General features: G+C 40.2%; 1 protein-coding gene across 1 annotated transcript in view; it reads right to left on the reverse strand.

The window, feature by feature from the left end:
* LHCGR (luteinizing hormone/choriogonadotropin receptor) overlaps window positions 1-17,709 on the reverse strand; it is a 68,845-nt gene that overhangs the window by 27,378 nt on the left and 23,758 nt on the right. The window contains exons 2-4 of the mRNA XM_049784352.1: window positions 14,609-14,680; window positions 12,227-12,301; window positions 3,341-3,415 (exon numbers count right to left, since the gene is read on the reverse strand). Of these exons, the coding sequence (XP_049640309.1) occupies window positions 3,341-3,415; window positions 12,227-12,301; window positions 14,609-14,680 (222 nt within the window). The remainder of the gene's footprint in view (window positions 1-3,340; window positions 3,416-12,226; window positions 12,302-14,608; window positions 14,681-17,709) is intronic.

Consider the following 17,709-nt stretch of genomic DNA (forward strand, 5'->3'; position numbering starts at 1 on the left):
ATCTGGTATCTGCTTCTCCAAAGTCTTCAATATTTTGTAGATTCTACTTGTTTTCCTCCTACTTTTTATGTAGCCTTCAAAGAATGAAGGCACTTCAGCTATAGGATAAATTGTGAAATATTTGATTATACAAGGAAGAAACTTTCTAGAGGAGTTCAGGCACCTGGGTTTCCCTCAACTGAGTTTGAATTCACCAATCATGAACTCTAGACAACTGAATGAACTGCCAGACACCCTGGTGTTTGTGAGAAAAAGCCAGATTTGGGGGGTAAGTGGGAAGGATTGGCTGATGCCCAGCAGTGCCCAGAGGCTCCTGGTTCTGTGCTCATGAAGTGATTCCCAGCAGTGCTCTTGGGACCAGATTAGTGCCTGGAATTAGTCAATCCCAGGGTCAGCAGAGGTGGCAGCATGCATGGTGAGCACTTTGTCTCTTGCACTCACTGTCTATCCAGGGTCCAGGGTTTCTTTGTGGTTCTCTGGTTGCTTCCTCACTGGTTACTCCAAATCACACAGACTCCTTGTCTGGTCAGTAGAGATCTTAGGGTATGCTTACATTGCATCAAGGGAAAGAGCACTTCTTTTGGGTAAATGTGCTATTTAATAAAGCAAAGGATCTTAAATAACATAAGATTGCAGTGGTCAGATTTGGTTCATACCTGGGTTAGGAATCACCCAGAATTGGGGCTGCCAAAGAAACTGAACTAATCCAGAAGTGACTTGGTAGGTGGTCCTGGAACAAGACTGAACAGGCAATATAAAATATCAAGGAGATCTCTCTCTCTTTTTATCTCTCTGTCTCTCCCTTCCTTCTTCCCTCCTTTCTTCCCTCCTTCATTCCTTCCTTCTCCTTCCTTCCTTCTTACTTCCTTCCTTTTTTCTTCCTTCCTTCCTTCCTTCCTTCTTTCCTTCCTTCCTTCCTTCCTTCCTTCCTTCCTTCCTTCCTTCCTTCCTTCCTTCCTTCCTTCCTTCCTTCCTTCCTTCCTTCTTTCTTTCTTTCTTTCTTTCTTTCTTTCTTTCTTTCTTTCTTTCTTTCTTTCTTTCTTTCTTTCTTTCTTTCTTTCTTTCTTTCTTTCTTTCTTTCTTTCTTTCTTTCCTTCTTTCTTTCCTTCTTTCTTTTTCTTTCTTTCCTTCTTTCTTTTTCTTTCTTTCTTTCTTTCTTTCTTTCTTTCTTTCTTTCTTTCTTTCTTTCTTTCTTTCTTTCTTTCTTTCTTTCTTTCTTTCTTTCTTTCTTTCTTTCTTTCTTTCTTTCTTTCCTTCCTTCCTTCCTTCCTTCCTTCCTTCCTTCCTTCCTTCCTTCCTTCCTTCCTTCTTCTTTCTTTCTTTCTTTCTTTCTTTCTTTCTTTCTTTCTTTCTTTCTTTCTTTCTTTCTTTCTTTCTTTCTTTCTTTCTTTCTTTCTTTCTTTCTTTCTTTCTTTCTTTCTTTCTTTTCTTTCTTTCTCTTACTTTCTTCTTTTTTCTCCTCCCCTCTTTCTCCTCCCTCTTCTCCCACCTCCTCCCCTCCTCCTCTCCCCTCTCCCTTCTATTCCCCTCCTCTCCCCTCCCCTCTCCTCCCTCTCTCCCTCCCTTCTCTTCCCTCCCCTCTCCTCTTCTCTTTTTCCTCAATCTCTTCTCCCTCTCTTCCTCCCCCCTCCTATAGCCTTCCCTTTCCTGCCCTCCTTCCTCTTTTCCCCTCCCCTCCTCCTCTCCTCTCTCCCCTCTTCCCTTCCTCTCCCCTCTTCCCTCCTCTTCCCTCCCCTCTCCTGCCTTCCTCCTCTTCTCCCCTCCCCTCCTATCTCCTCTCCTGTCCTCTCTCCTCTCCTCTCCTATTCTCTCTTCTTTCACATTTAGAGAGTTTGTGAAATTTAATCGATCAGATGGTAGAAAGAACAGGTCTCTTTTACAAGTCCTTGTTCTTCCTCAAACATGTATCTCACTGGTTTACTTGCCTACATATTTCCACTCTGGAGAAATCTGTGTTCTTTCTTGAACATGAATTTCCCCTTTCTCTCCTCTCACATCTTTCTAAGCAAATTTTATTTAATAAAAACTATCTACTTCACTAAAAAAAGGAGGGAGGAGAAGAGAGAATATGTTAGAGAGTCTGTTTTTTCTGTGAATAAAGGATGCCTGATACAGAAGAAGATCCGCAGTAAAAAATTTAAAGGATGCTTCAAAATCCAGGGATTTTGTTACCATTAGCAAGGCAGTGAATCTGATTGAATATTGTGGTACTCAAATGATAATTCTAAAGAGTGGACTTAGTAAGATGTAAAACTACATCTAAAACTACATCTTACTAAGTCTAAGAAAAATACTCTAAGGAAAATGGAGAAGAAATATTTATTTTTCTATGGAAGATTGCTGGAAGGCAACCCTTACAAGTGTTTCTTTTAACTTAGTGAATGTACAATTAGATAAAGATCAGCAATTCTCAGCCAGAGATGAGAGTTGAGTCCAGATTTCCTCTCCTGTGTTCACAGCATGTCACCCTCTTACCTTAATGATTCTGTCTGCGCCTCACCTTGAAGATCTATCCTTTCTTAGTGTCTTAACCCATTCCCACCAAAAACTTTGAAAATCACTGCAAAAGGTGATATTCTTTATAGTCAATGGGGACAACCACTCCTGGGAACTATTTACTTTGGGAGTGGGTGTGGCTCTGTTCACTGGAACCACTCCTCTTGGTGCTGGAGGACCAGGCTTGGTGTCAGAGATCAAACCCAGACCAGCTACATGTCAGGCAAAAGCATTAACCACTGTACTATCTCTCTGGCCCTAGGGAGCCACTTATAAGATATTTAAAAAGCACCAAGGGAAATGACTAACAAGTGACTAACTAATAATACCACTTATAATTAAAAGAGATGCTAGTGATGGACTTGCATATAATGCGAGGTGTATGGTTAAAAATATGCATTTGCCTCTTTTTCTGTTTTGTTTTGGGGACATACCCAGTGGTGCCAGGGATTCCCTCCCAGCTCTGCATTCAGAAATCACTCCTTGGGAGGCTCAGGATCCTATGGGATGCCGGGGATTGAACTTGGGTTGAATACATGCAAGGCAAATACTCTCCCAGCTGTGCTATTATTCTAGCTCCTACTTCTCCTTCTTTTTCTTTTTTTTTGGGGGGGGGCACACCCAGAGGTGCTCAGGGGTTCCTCCTGGCTCTGCACTTAGAAATCACTCCTGACAGGCTCAGGGAACCAGATGGGATGCTGAGGATTGAACCTGGGTTAGTCGTGTGCAAGCAAATGCCCTACCTGCTGTACTATCACTTTGGGCCCATCTTTTTTTTTTATTTGATTTTTTATCAGATGCCCACCTTCCCTTCCCTATTTGCTTAAAAAGTAAAATTTCTCACAGGTATTTTAACCGGGGGAGATTGGTAAATGCTCCAGGCTCAATGTGCACCAGGTTTTTGGTGTTCTGGATCAGTCTGTGAAGAGAAAAAATGGATGGGTCACAGTTTGAGATGTGATTGTTTAGAACACATGGTCACTAGAGAGGAGTGGCTAAAAATGAGATCATTAAGTCAAGTGACTAGCCTATGTGTGAGAAAAGCTCTGAGCCCTTGAAAATGAAACAGTCCAGAAGAACCACTGGCTCTTTTCAGGCAGCACTGGCACCCACATTGTGGAGTTTCTATGGAAGAAGCAAAGTGGGCACATCATCCTCGGAAGTTCCATCTTCCTAACTTTCCCACCCACATCTCTCAGAAACTCTGGCACCTAATGTTCCTGCCAGGTAGATCTTGCCCATTAGAGACCTTTTGTCACATTGGGGGGGTGACACAGATTTTATTCCCAGGAGAAAAGTGTAACCAAGTTATCCACACCATAGGCAAACCCTTCTTCATAGCAGACCAGCCATCATGCTGACAAATTACCTCCATGGTAACTGACTCTGTGCAATAATCAAGACAGCATCCAAAGGCTTGGACTTGAGAATTTATGTTCATTTGGCACAAAATTTGCTGTGTTAAGATGTTCAGTTTCAAGGGTAGAACCTGATTGCCACCAAATACCATTGCAAACTTCTTCTGCCTGACCATCTGTTGCTGTTTTGGGGACCAATTCAGGCAGAGCAACTGCAGAAGCTGCATGATTAAAGGTGAGTTGACACCACCCAAGGAGGGTGAGCCTGATTGCCTCCAAACGCCAGTGCAAGTGGCTGCTGCCTGGCCATCGGCTGTGGCTTTTGGGACAAACCCCACCCAGAGTGACTGTAGAAGCTACATGATCTGAGATGAGCTGGGACTGCCCAAGGAGGGGTGGAATCAGAAGAGCCCAACTTTCTGATTTGCCCCATTGTCACACCCATTTCCTAGTCAATGAACCCTAACACAACATGCAAAAGACATCACACTACAAATGGCAATGGGAAAAAAATACAAGCCAACACCATGTATAGAGAATAAAAATGGCAGCTCTGATGACCCAAAAAGCACCAACCACCTATTCAGCCTTTCAGATAAGGACTTTAGAGAAGAAATATGGAGTCTCCTCATAGAACTCAAAGAAAGCATGGAACCAGCTGAATGAACCATAAATAAGAATCAAGAAGATATAAAACAGAAATGAAAAACTGCAAACTGAGATAAAAGGACTGAAAAACGTGGTAGGCAAAATGAAAACCACACAGACAGGTCTCTCCAACAAAGTAACAGAAGCTGAGGACCAAATCAGTGAGCTGGAAGATGAGGTGCATAACAACTTCAATCAATGAAAGAAAAGAGCCTTAAAACAAATGATCAGACAATAGAAAATTCCTCAAAGAATGTGAACAAATGAAAATAGAAGTATTTGATAACTCAACAGAAACAACATAAGGATCATTGGAGTCCAGGACGTAAATCTCCAGGAAGAATCAACAGTCAAGAAAATCATTACAGAGAAACTTCCAGAGCTAAAGAGTGCAAACAACCAAATTCTGCAAGCCTAAAGAGTACCAGCTAAAAGAGATCCCAAAAAAGCATCCCAAGACACACCTAATTACAACGATGAATCCCACTGATAGGGATAGAATACTGAAAGCAGCAAGATAAAAAAGGGAAATTATATTCAAAGGAGCATCTTTAAGATTTACAGCAGATGTGTCATAAGAAACCCTCAAGGCCAGAAGACAGTGGTGGATATAGTGACAAAACTCAATGAAATGAATACTTTGCCTAAAATACTGCACCCAGGCAGACTCATTTTCAGGTTTGAAAGAAGTATACATAGCTTCATGGATAAACAACAGCTCAGAAACTTTACAGACTCAAAACCAGCCTTTAAAGAAAACAAAAAGGTCCACTTTAAGACAAGTCAAATGAACGGACACACCAAACTTCTACACAATGATCATGGGACACCAAAACCCATGATAATTATCTCTCTCAATATCAATGGACTAAATTCACTGGTTAAGAGACACAGAGTGGTAAAATGGATCATAAAGCTAAATACAACATTCTGCTGCCTACAAAACACACATCTGAATAATCAGAACAAACATAGACTCAAAATCAAAAGGTGAGAGAACTATCATCCAAGCAAACAACTCCTTTAAAAAGCTGGAGTGGCCATATTAATATCAGATGACACAAACTTTAGGCTCAGAAAAGTTATAAGGGACAAAGATGAACATTTCGTAATCATCATCCTAAACATATATGTACCCAATGACAGACCAGCAAAATATTTAAAAAGATATTGACAAATTTAAAAGACTTTGGTAGCAACACAATAATAGTGGGAGACCACTACACCACCCCATCACCCCTTGATAAGTAAAGCAGGATGAAATCTAACAAGAATATACTAGCTCTAAAAGGAGAAATGGAAGAAATATATATAATGTATAATATATATGGCACTCCATCCCCCAATAAATGAATACACATTTTTCTTCTGCAATGCACATGGGTCATTCTCCAGGACAGACCTAGCCCATAAAATATGTCTCTATAAAATTAAGAGGATAGAACTACCTTCTCAGATCACAAGGCACTGGAATTAGAACTGAACTACAAAGGGACATAGAGAAAAAAACTTTAACACCTGAAAATTAAACAGCTCAATACTGAACAACAAATGGGTTAGAAATGAAATCAAAAGTGCTTGAAACAAATGCCAATGAAAACACAAATTATCAGAATTTGTGGGACACAACAAAAGCAGTACAAAGAGGAAAATTTATAGCTTTGCAAGCACACATCAGGAAGAAAGAAGGAGCCTACATAAATAACTCATTGACACAGCTTATAAATTTAGAAAATAATCAATAAAATGAACCCAAAAAAGGTAGGCAGAAGGAAATAACAACGTTTAGAGCAGAAATCAATGAAGTGGAAATCCAAAAATCATCCTAAAAGATTAACAAAAGCAAAAGTTTTTTCTTTGATAAAATAAACAAGATTGTTAAACCACTAGCAAAACTCACAAAGAAAGGGAGAAAGAAATTTAATAATCCAGTTTAGAAATGAAAAGGGGAGATAACTACAGATAGTACAGAGATTCAAAGGGTAATTAGAGACTACTTTGAGAAACTCTATGCCACAAAACATGAGAACCTGGAAGAAATGAGTAAATTCTTGGACTCTTATAATCTTCCACAATTAAACCAGGATGATCTAACAGGGGTTCTCAAACTTTTTAAACAGGGGGCCAGTTCACAGTCCCTCAGGCCATTGGAGGGTCTGACTATAGTAAAAACAAAACTTATGAACGAATTCTTATGCATACTGCATATATCTTATTTTGCAATGAAGAAACAAAACAGATACAAATACTATATGTGGCCCGTGGGCCATAGTTTGAAGACCACTGATCTAGCGTATCTAAATATACCCATCACTATTGAGGAAATTAAAACCGTAATCAAAAGTCTGCCCCCAAACAAAAGCCCAGGCCCAGATGGATTCACTAACAAATTCTTTCAAACCTTTTAAGAGTACATGCTACCAACACTCTTCAGGCTTTTTCAGAGAATTAAAGAAGCAGAAACACTCCCAAATAGTTTTTATGCAGCTAACATCACCTTGATACCAAAACCAGACAGAAATGCTGCCAAAAAAAGAAAATTACAGAACAATATCCCTGATGAACACAGATGCAAAAACCCTCAACAAAATCCTGGTAAATAGGATTCAATGCCTCATCAAGAAGGTCATACACCATGACCTAGTAGGTTTCATTTCAGGAATGCAAGGATGGTTTAACATAGGTAAATCAATCAACATAATATACCATATCAACCAAAAGAAAATAAAAACCATACATTCATATTAATAGATGCATAGAAAGCATTTGATAAAGTCCAATACCCATTCATAAAAAAACTCTCAGCAAGATGAGAATGCAAGAAACTTTTCTCAATATAGTCAAGGCTACCACAAACCAATAAAAAGTATTATTCTCAATGGGGATAAACTAAAAGCCTTTCTTCTGAAATCTGGTACAAGAAAAAGCTACCCCCTATCACCACTCCTATTCAAATAGTACTTGAAGTATTTGCCATAGCAATTAGGCAAGAAAAAAAGATATCAAGGGCTGGAGAGATAACATGGAGATAAAGCGTTTGCCTTACATGCAGAAGAATGGTGGTTTGAATCCCAGCATCCCATATGGTCCCCCGAGCCTACCGAGGGTGATTTCTGAGCATAGAGCCAGCAATAGCTCCTGAGCACTGCTGGGTATGACCCAAAAACCAAAGAGAGAGAGAGAGAGAGAGAGAGAGAGAGAGAGAGAGAGAGAGAGAGAGAGAGAGAGATCAAGAGAGAGATATCAAGAGCATCCAGGTAGGAAAGGAAGAAGTCTAGCTTTCACTGTTTGAAGATGACATGATACTATATTTAGAAAACCCTAAAGACTACCTAAAAGCTTCTAGAAACAATAAATTTATATGGCAAAGTGGCAGGCTACCAAATTAACATGCATAAGTCAAGGCCTTCTTATACACAAATAATGATAGAAAAAAAAATGGACATTTAAAAACAAACAATACAGTTCACATTAGTGTCACACAAACTCAAATACGTTGAAGTCAACTTAACTAAAGAGGTGAAGGACTTATACAAAGAAAGCTACAATATACTGACTCAAGAAATAAAAGAGGACTCAAGGAAATAGAGACATATACTCTGTTCATGAAGTGGGAGGATTAACATCATTATAATTGCAATACTCCCCAAAGCACTGCACAGATTTAATGTAATTCCTCTAAGAAAACCATGACATCTTTCAAAGAAGTGGATCAAATATTTCTGAAATTCATTTGGAACAATAAATTCCCATACATAGCGAAAGCAACCCTTAGGAAAAAGAAGATGGGAGACATCACTTTCCTCACCTTTAAATTGTACTACAAAGCAATAGTAATTAAAACATCATGGTATTGGAATAAAGGCAGACCCTTAGATGAATGGAATAGGCTGGAGTATTCAGAGAATGTTCCCCAGAATACAATAAATTAATCTCTGACAAAGGGGCAAGAGACACAAAATGGAGCAAGGAAATTCTCTTTAACAAGTGATGCTGGGACAAATGGTCAGCCACATGCAAAAAAGCAAACTCAGACTGCGATCTAACATCATGCACAAAGATCTAATCCAAATGGATTAAAGACCTTGATATCAGATTCACAGCCATCAAGTATCTAGATGTAGGTAAAACACTATGACATTGAGACTAAAGGCATCTTCAAACACTGTCCAAACAAGTGGAAGCAGAGATAAACAAATTGAACTATATTAAGCTGAGAAGCTTCTGTACCTCAAAGGCAATGGTGACTAGTATACAAAGGCTACCCACAGAATGGGAGAAACTATTTACCCAATACCCATCAGATAAGGGGCTTATATTTAAGATATACAAGGTACTGACAGAACCTAACAAGGAAAATAAACATCTAATCTCATCAAAAATGGGGAGAAGAAATGAAAGACACTTCTTTAAATAAGAAATACAAATGGCCAAAAGACATAGAAAAATACACTCCACATCACTAAGCATTCAAAGAGATGCAAATCAAAACAACAATGAGGTAGCATCTCATGCCACAGAGACTGGCACATATCACAAAGAATAAGAACAATCAGTGCTGTCAGGGGTATGGGAAGATAGGAACTCTGATTCACTGCCCTCTAGTCCAGCCTTTATGAAAAACAATATGGAGATTCCTTAAAAAAAATTGGAAATTATCGGTTGTGGCCCCAAAATCCAAAAAATTAAAATAAAATGGAAATTGAGCTCCCATATGATCCAGTCATAGCACTCCTAGTAACACAAAAACACAACACAAAACTACCTTCTGGGGCCGGAGAGATAGCATCCTATATGGTCCTCTGTGCCTGCCAAGGAGCAATTTCTGAGCACAGAGCCATGATTAACCCCTGAGCACTGCCAGGTGTAACCCCAAAACAAGCCAATCAACAAAAAAAAACCAAAATAAAACAAACAAACAAATAAAAAACCTTCTGCACATCTATATTCATTGCAGTGCTATTTACAATAGCCAGTATCTGGAAACAATCCAGATGTCCAACAACAGATGAGTGACTAAAGAAATTGTGGTACATATACACAATGGAATATTATGCAGCCATCAGGAAAAATGAAGTCATAAAATTTTCCTAGACATGGATGAACATGGAAACTATTATGCTGAATGAAATGTCAGATGGAGAGAGAAAGACACAGAATAGTCTCACTCATCTATGGAATTTAAGAAAACTAAAAAACATTATTATTGTAATAATACTCAGAGACAATAGAGATGAGGGCTAGAAGGTCTGGCCTACAGTGTAATGCTTATTACAAAGAGTGGTAAGGTCAGTTAAAGAAATAACTACACTGACAACTATCATGACAATGGAAGTGATGAGAGAAATAGAATGCCTTTCTCGAATATAGGTAGGGTTGGGGGAAGAAGAAAGTGGGGGGCGTTGGTGGTGATAATATTAGACTGTTGAAAGGGGGTGTCCTTTTTTATAATTGAAACCCAACTACAAACATGTTTATAATCATGATGCTTAAAGATATTAATTTAAAACAACAGAATAAAATAAAAGTGCCAAGTTAAAATGTAAAATAAAAATTTCATTGAATCACGAAAAAAAAAAAAAGGGTGTTCAGTCTCCTAATTTTTTTTTGGTGGTAGGGGGCCAATACCCAGCCTTGGTAAGAGGTCACTCCTTGCATGGGGTTCCAGGGATTGCATTCAGGTTGGCTATGTGTCAGACTAGCTCTTTGCCTGTAGTATTATCTCTCCAGTCTCAGTCTCCTAATTTTCGTGGGTCAGTGGTTTGCTTTCACAAAATTGGAGTTATAATAGGAACTCTCTCACCTTACAGGTAGGTAATGAGTAATAGGATAGACAGGAAATATCATGGTGGCACTATTTCCCTTAGTTCCTACACTAACTTTGACCTTTGGGTAAAAAAAACCACAATTGGCTTCTGTTTACTTTGGAGTCAATTGCTCTTGTTCTACAGAAAAAAATAGAGCATATAGAGTATGAGGGATCAAAAACAGGTTGGCCACATGCAAGGCAAGCACACTGTGTACTTCGGTCCCCTATGTTCCCATAATCTTTGAATGAGGCCACCTAGAGCTGGCAGATACTGCTCATTTCCCTCCTCCAGATTCTAGTTTGCTTTGGCCCTGAGCTGTAACAGCTATTGACACTGAGCAGTGACTTATTCTCCTTGGATTCTATGACCAACTGGGCCATTCATGGAGACCTACTGGGAGAATGGAAATGATTTGGTTTTGTTTGTTTTTGCTCTTTTGGGTCACACCTAGTGGCGCTCAGGGGTTATCTCTGGCTCAGAAATCGCTCCTGGCTTGGGGGACCATATGGGATGCCAGGGATCAAGCCTGTGTCCCTCCTGGATCAGCCATATGCAAGGCAAATGCCCTACCACTCCGGCCCCAAGAATGGAAAATGAACTTGAAGAGAGAGAGAGTCACAGCCCTGCCCCTCTAAAAAGTTTAATGATGAACTGAACTCTGCGTCCTTTCCCTTTCTTGGGCAGAGACTTCATAATCTGCTTTGTAGTGTGGTCATGATGCAGAAATGGCTTATAGCAAATAATTCCAAGCAAAACTTTGCTCTCCAAATGTTTGCTGCTAATATTCATCCCATATCGGTCACTTTTGAAAATCTTTGTAATAACTCAGTTTAGATTAAATAATATAAGATCAAAAGTCTGACTTGGGAGTCATTCATGTGATCTAATTTTCCCTTTTCTTTTATAAGTTTAGTTTCGAGCCATACCCAGTGGCACTCCAGGGTATTCCTGGCTCTGCACTCAGGAACCACTCCTGGCAGACTCAGGGACCATACGGGATACTGGATTATTCATAACAAGGCAAATGCCCTTCCTGCTCTCTATTGCTCTGGCCCACAATATAACCTGAGTTTTTATTCTAGCTTAGGCACCAACTTTTGATTGGTCTGTGATTTTTTTAATTTTTTGGCGGGGGGGGGGGGGGAGAAAATAACACCTGATTGGACTCAGGGCTTACTACTGGTGCTACACTCAGGGGTCACTCCTGCTGGAGCTCTGAGGACCATTGAAGTAGTGGGGATCACACCTGGATCTGGATCAGCTGCATATAGCTATATGCATTATATATATATATAAAACCAGCACCCTCAGACAAAACTTTGTGTGGGTACTTTGCTCCTATAGGAAGAAGCTACATCATCTAGAAATGATACTGAATTAGTTTCTCACCTACCTTTTTTATCTAATTAGGGAAAAATAATAATTTGGGAAGATGCATGCCTAAGAATTGATTCCAAAATGCCCCAACCAAAAACCTACATAGGCCCCAAGAACCATAGACTCAATAAGCAAACATGCTTCAGAGAATACCCAGTGCTCCAATTGATGGTTTCTAAGCTCCCTTCCAAATTCCTCACTATTCCAAAAACTCCATACCCTTCCTTGCATGAAGAAATAAAATAAAATTAAAAAAAAAAAAAAAGAGTTACTTGGCAGGACCTCACAATGTCAATTTTCATTTCTAACTTTGTGTGATGTTTCAGAGTTGATCCAGCTCCCAGGGAGAAGCAGTTGTCACCATGGCAACCTTCAGGCCACTGCAGTGAGAGGAATTAATGCCTACCCAGACCTGGGAATCATTGTGGTCTTTTCCTCTTGAATTCCGAGTGGTGGATGCCCGAATACAAATACCGAGTGGGCTGCAGCCAGCAAGGGAAGTGTGCAGCCGTCAACTGTCTGTGAGCCGATGCTTACATTTCAGACAAATTGAGGAGACTCTCAAAGGCATTAGCTTCGATCTTTTCCAGGGAATCACTCTGAGAAATTTCACTAGGGAGAGAGATAGATAGGTAGGGATATAGAGATAGATAGATATAGAGAGAGACAGAGTGAGAGAGAGACAGAGAGAGAAACATGAAAGACATAACTATGCCTGCATGCTAATAAACTTAGTGATAACCCAACCTTAGACAGTGTAAATGTGTTACTTAAAAAAATAGACTCCCCAAGTTGTGCTCACAGGAAGTACTAAAGTTTCACTTTATGAACACTGAGGGACATCCCCATTCCAGATGTAGCTAACACTTGAGTTTCAGTAGCTCCAATTGTGGTGACTGTGTTCTTGTTGATCTATAACTCAGGCACAGGTAAATTATAGGTCTTTTGAGGGAATATCCTCAAAGACCCTTGTTGTACAGCTGAGGAAACAGAAGTCCAAAGAAGAGAGAGGAAGTTTGTATCAAAAGGAAGGATCCTCAGTCCTCATAGGATCAAGATGGCTGGGTGTCCAACTCCGTCATGTGAGTGAGACTCTCAGTTGGATTAGATTCCTGGTTCCCAACTCTGAACCATCCCCTTCCTCAAATCCTTGCTGAAGGCAACTGCACAGTGGTTAAATTTATTTTGTTTTGTTTATTTTTTTTAATTTTTATTTTGATCATAGTGGCTTACATATCTTTCACATTAGTATTTTAGGTACATATTAACATTGAATCAGGGAATACCCACCACCAAATTTGTCCTCCCCTGTTTTGTTTATTTTTGTGTGTTTTGGCCAGCCATACTCTGGGGATACTCATGGCCCTGTGCTCAGGAATCACTCTTAGTAGGCTTGGGGACCATATGGGATGCTGGGGATTGAATCCAGGCTGCCCATATGCAAGACAAATGCCCTCCATGCTATGCTATCATTCTGGCCTTAGTCAGTAATTCTTGCATACAGTATCTTTCTTGTCTTGGAACTATTTCTTGAATCACTTTTTGCTCTGTGAACAAATTGAGGGTGTCCTTTGTTTACTTATGAGTTCTCCCTGGATTCCAACTGGCCAGCACAGATGGTGCAGTGTTGGATTACAGTGCGGGTAAATGGTAGAATTCATATATGAACTGATTTTTAAAAGAAGACCCCATAGTACAGGTTCCTACTTTTCCTACTGCCCCCTCTAGGCCTGATAGCAATGTCAGTCTTACCTTGAAGTCTTGACCCAAGCTACCATTTGATGCTTGTTGAGTGAAATTGTCTCCAGTTTCACTGGCACATTTCTGAGGTTGATGTTCACTGAAGGTTTCAGACTTGATGAGAGTTTTAGCTCACAGCCAGGCAGAATCTAACACCGTTAATGCCTTTTATGAGTAGCACAGTAAGGGATTGTCCCTGGTGTGATTCATCTTATTTTTTACCTAATGCTTCCTTATTTCACTGTGGCTGCTTTTCTTACTAGGTGGTCTTAATGCATTAAAAGTCATCCACAGGCAGTGTTTAAACTGAAGAGCCAGCAAGTCAGACCCAAACAAATGGACGTTTCTGTAATCTGCATAGCATTTCCTCCTTGTGCTCATTCTTCCAGAACTGCTCTTCATAGACCCATTCCTAACACCCCACAGGGGGTGCACAGAGCTGGGGTTGCCAGGACAGCATCCTTAGAGATGCTGATCAGCTTTGAGAGTCCAGGGCATTGTTAAGATTTGAGCTGCTCTTTGCAGACTCAATCCTCTGAAGCCCTTTGCCTCAGCCTAACAAGAAGGAAGCTGATGGGGGTACTGACCTTCTGAGAAAGGTTCTCTTCACAGATGGGGTCTCTTGCCCTAGAAGCTGAGGCCCAAGGACAAAGGCTAGAAGTAGAGCTCACATAAATGTAAGATCCCATTGCATTGTCGAATAATTTACACTTCTGATTAATGTCTTTTTTTATATCAGTACTGCTATATATATGGATTACGTTTTTGTGATACCTTGATAATATTATAGATATCAAGATATCTGACTTCTGAAATATTTCCCTCTCTGTGTGGGTGTTATCTAAAAATGTGGCACGAGGGGCTAGCTGAACTAGGAGAAGGAGAATTTTGATGATTAGAATTTACTTTTCCACTGGAGAAGTTTATCATCACTTATCAAAATGCATTCAACTCACTAAAGCAAGGTTTATTACCTGGGTTTTAATGACTCTTAAAAACTCATACCTTTTCTTCAAAGGTCCCTAGATATTATTATATTATAGAGATAAAAATACTAGATTTCCTAAGCACAATTTTCTCTCCTGAAAACTTTTCTTCTTTCAATTATGTTTTATTTTAGGAAAAAGAGAATTTATTCTAATTACAAAAAAGCTTTTTTATATGCCAGATCTTACTTACATTTTTACGATCTCGTTAAGCCCTCTGAAAGCTTGAGATGGAATTACTTTGATGGGGAGATAGGTGAGTGATCTGGAGGAATAAGAGGAAACAAAGAATTGAAAATTTAAGATTAGTGGGTCTGGAGAGAGAACTCATCTGCAGGCTGAGGGTTGGCTTAGCATATGGGCTTGGGTTGAGTCCTTGGCAGTACCAACCAAGCAATGTTGGGAGAGCCTCTAGAGAGCACAGAGTTGGGAGTACTCTCGGAAAACCTCTGGGGTGGCTTCAAAACAAATGAATTAACCCAAACAAGAAAAGTTGAGATTGGGTATCTTTTTAGTTAAAGAATAAAGTGTGTGTGTGCCTGTGTGTGTGTGTGTGTTTGAGAGTGAGAAAAATAAGAGAAAGAAAAGAAAAGAGAGAAAGTGAGTGTAAGCAAGGGAATAGAGAGAGAAACTACAGAGTTTTCAGCAACTGGCTTTTTAAGTTGAGGATTTTAGCTTAGATTAGTAAAGAGATGTGCTTCTGATTTATTTATTGATGGTCTCTCTCAAAGAGCATGTTTAATTTTGTAATTTTCATATGCTCAACTTGGAGAATAAACACCCCCAGGTTCAAGCCCTCACTCTTCCAAGTCCTGGCTGACTGAGCAGGTTATCTGAGTCCTGGGTTTAATTTCTACAGCCATGGAATGAAAGCAGTCTGTCTTAGTTCTCTGCACCACTGTCTGATTTGTCTAGATAATCCCTATGCAGGACAGATCTGGACACTGAGTAATTGTGGTCAGTGCACAATTCTAGAATAACAGTGTGTTCAGCTTGATTGGGAGGGTGGAAAAGAAGCTATCTTGGGGACAGTGAGATGACAAAGAGGTTTGGGGCACAGGGTTTGATTCTCACACTCCCTACACTGCCAGGGCCCCCCTGTGCCCCATAACTACAGCACACACAGCCTCAAGGGTCTGTAGTCTATCTAGGCCTCTTGAGGCTATGAGCAGTATCATGTGGCCACACCCAAGCTCTGGCCTGCCTGCTTGCTTTGCTCTGTAGCACTGAGAATGGACCCTAGGACTCACTGAACACTGCTTGGGACCCCCTGACCCCTCTCTCCAGAAAAGCTATTTTGGGTCAAGTGGAGGAGAAAGATTGGAAGGAAAATAGGTGGGAGAAGGAAGCCTTGCAGACCTTACACTGTGTTCCCCATCAACCCATTTCTGGTTCAGAATGATGGTTCATACAATTCAATCACATGGGAAATTCTTGCCAGTTGTGGAAATATCTATACTGCATTTTGTTTAAGTATAATCTAAATCAGAGGTCTCAAATTCAATTTAGCTGGGGGCCGCAGGAGGCAAAGTCGGGGTGGTCCTTGAGTGCTTGGTCAGTAGTAAACCTTGAACATTGGGGAGTGTGACCCAAACAACTAAAACAAAACAAAACAAAAAAAAGATTCCTCTAGGGCAGGGCTACAAAATGTATGGAGGGCCGCAAATGGCCGCAAGTTTGAGACTCCTGATCTAAATGTTCTCCATTGACGGGGGCGGGGGGGGGGCAGGCAGTATGTGGTTTTGGGCTCTATCCAGAAGTGTTCAGGGCTTACTCCTGGCTCTGCACTCATGGATCATTATTGGTGGGCTTATGCAAGGCAAGTGCCCAACCTGTTGTACTATTGTTCCAACTTCTCTAAGTGTTCTTGAATTGATTTGAAAGTTATACAGTAATAAGAATTGAGAAAAGAGTGAGTACCCAGCAACTATATAACCAGCAGAAATTAGTGTTGGAGGGTTAAGGGAAGCTTAAGAGGTTGAGTAACTTAGTTTTTACAATTTAAGAAATTTGATGCAGATTTTAAAAATATATGGGTTTCTTTGGATCACACCTAGCAATGGGCTTAGAGCATATTCCTGGCTCTGTACTCAGGGGTTATTTCTGGTGTGACTTGGGAAACCAGGCAGCAGAAGGTTGGATTCATCTTTTTGACCCATTTTGCCTCTCTGTGTCTTTTAATTGGTAAATTTAGTCCATTGACATTGAGGGAGATGATTGTCATAGGATTTAATGTCACCTTTGTAGATAAGTTTGCTGTGTTTGTTGGTCATTCTTGTCTTAGAGTAGACCTGTCAGTTTTTCCTTTAAGGCTGGTATATCATCTGTGAAGCCGTCAGGAGAGATGAAGGCATAAAATTTTCCTATACATGGATGTACATGGAATCTATCATGCTGAGTGAAAAAAGTCAGAGGGAGAGAGAGAGACACAGAATAGTCTCACTCATCTATGGATTTTAAGAAAAATAAAAGTCATCTTTGCAACAATCCTCAGAGACAATGAGAGGAGCACTGGAACTTCCAGCTCACTTCATGAAGCTCACCACAAAGAGTGGTGAGTGCAGTTATAGAAATAACTACACAGAGAATTACAATAATCATGTGAATGAATGAGGGAACTGGAAAACCTGTCTAGAGTACAGGTTGGGGTGGGGTGGGACGGAAGAAGATTTGGGACATTGGTGGTGGGAATGTTGCACTGGTGAAAGGGTATTCTTTACATGACTGAAACCTAATCACAATCATATATGTAATCAAGATGTTTAAATAAAGAAAAAAAGTTTCAAAAAAAAAAAAAAAAAAAGAAATCCAGGTAGAACGTATGCAATGCAAGTGCCTTTCACACCTCTGCAATCCACATTCAACCAGCATTGATTGATTCTACAGTGGTTCAAGTTTGAGTCCCAGAACAGGTAGAGAGGAGCATGGCTAGGACATTTTAGGGGGGGGGGGGGAATTAACATCAGAAATATGAGCATGAATGGTATGTTTGAAGAGGCTGAGTCTTGCTTTCCATGTGTCTAGAAAATAAAGGATGCCTTAATTACTAGGAAGAAACTCTGTTTTGAGTGACCTTTTTTTTTTTCTGCCTCAGAAGTAACTTTCTCTAGGTAGTGTGAGGTGTACGTGAGTCATGTAAACTGACTATCACTGTACTGTCTGCAGTGCTGAATGTGCAGGAGACATTTACCTTTGATGGCTGAGGAAAGTGGGCCACGGCATGCGAACCTGGGGGGAATTTGAGGGAGCATTGTAGAGGGATAAGCTGGATAACTTGCCCTCTCTGGAGAGAGG

The sequence above is a fragment of the Suncus etruscus genome, chromosome 12, assembly GCF_024139225.1.
Source record: "Suncus etruscus isolate mSunEtr1 chromosome 12, mSunEtr1.pri.cur, whole genome shotgun sequence".
Lineage (NCBI taxonomy): Eukaryota > Metazoa > Chordata > Mammalia > Eulipotyphla > Soricidae > Suncus > Suncus etruscus.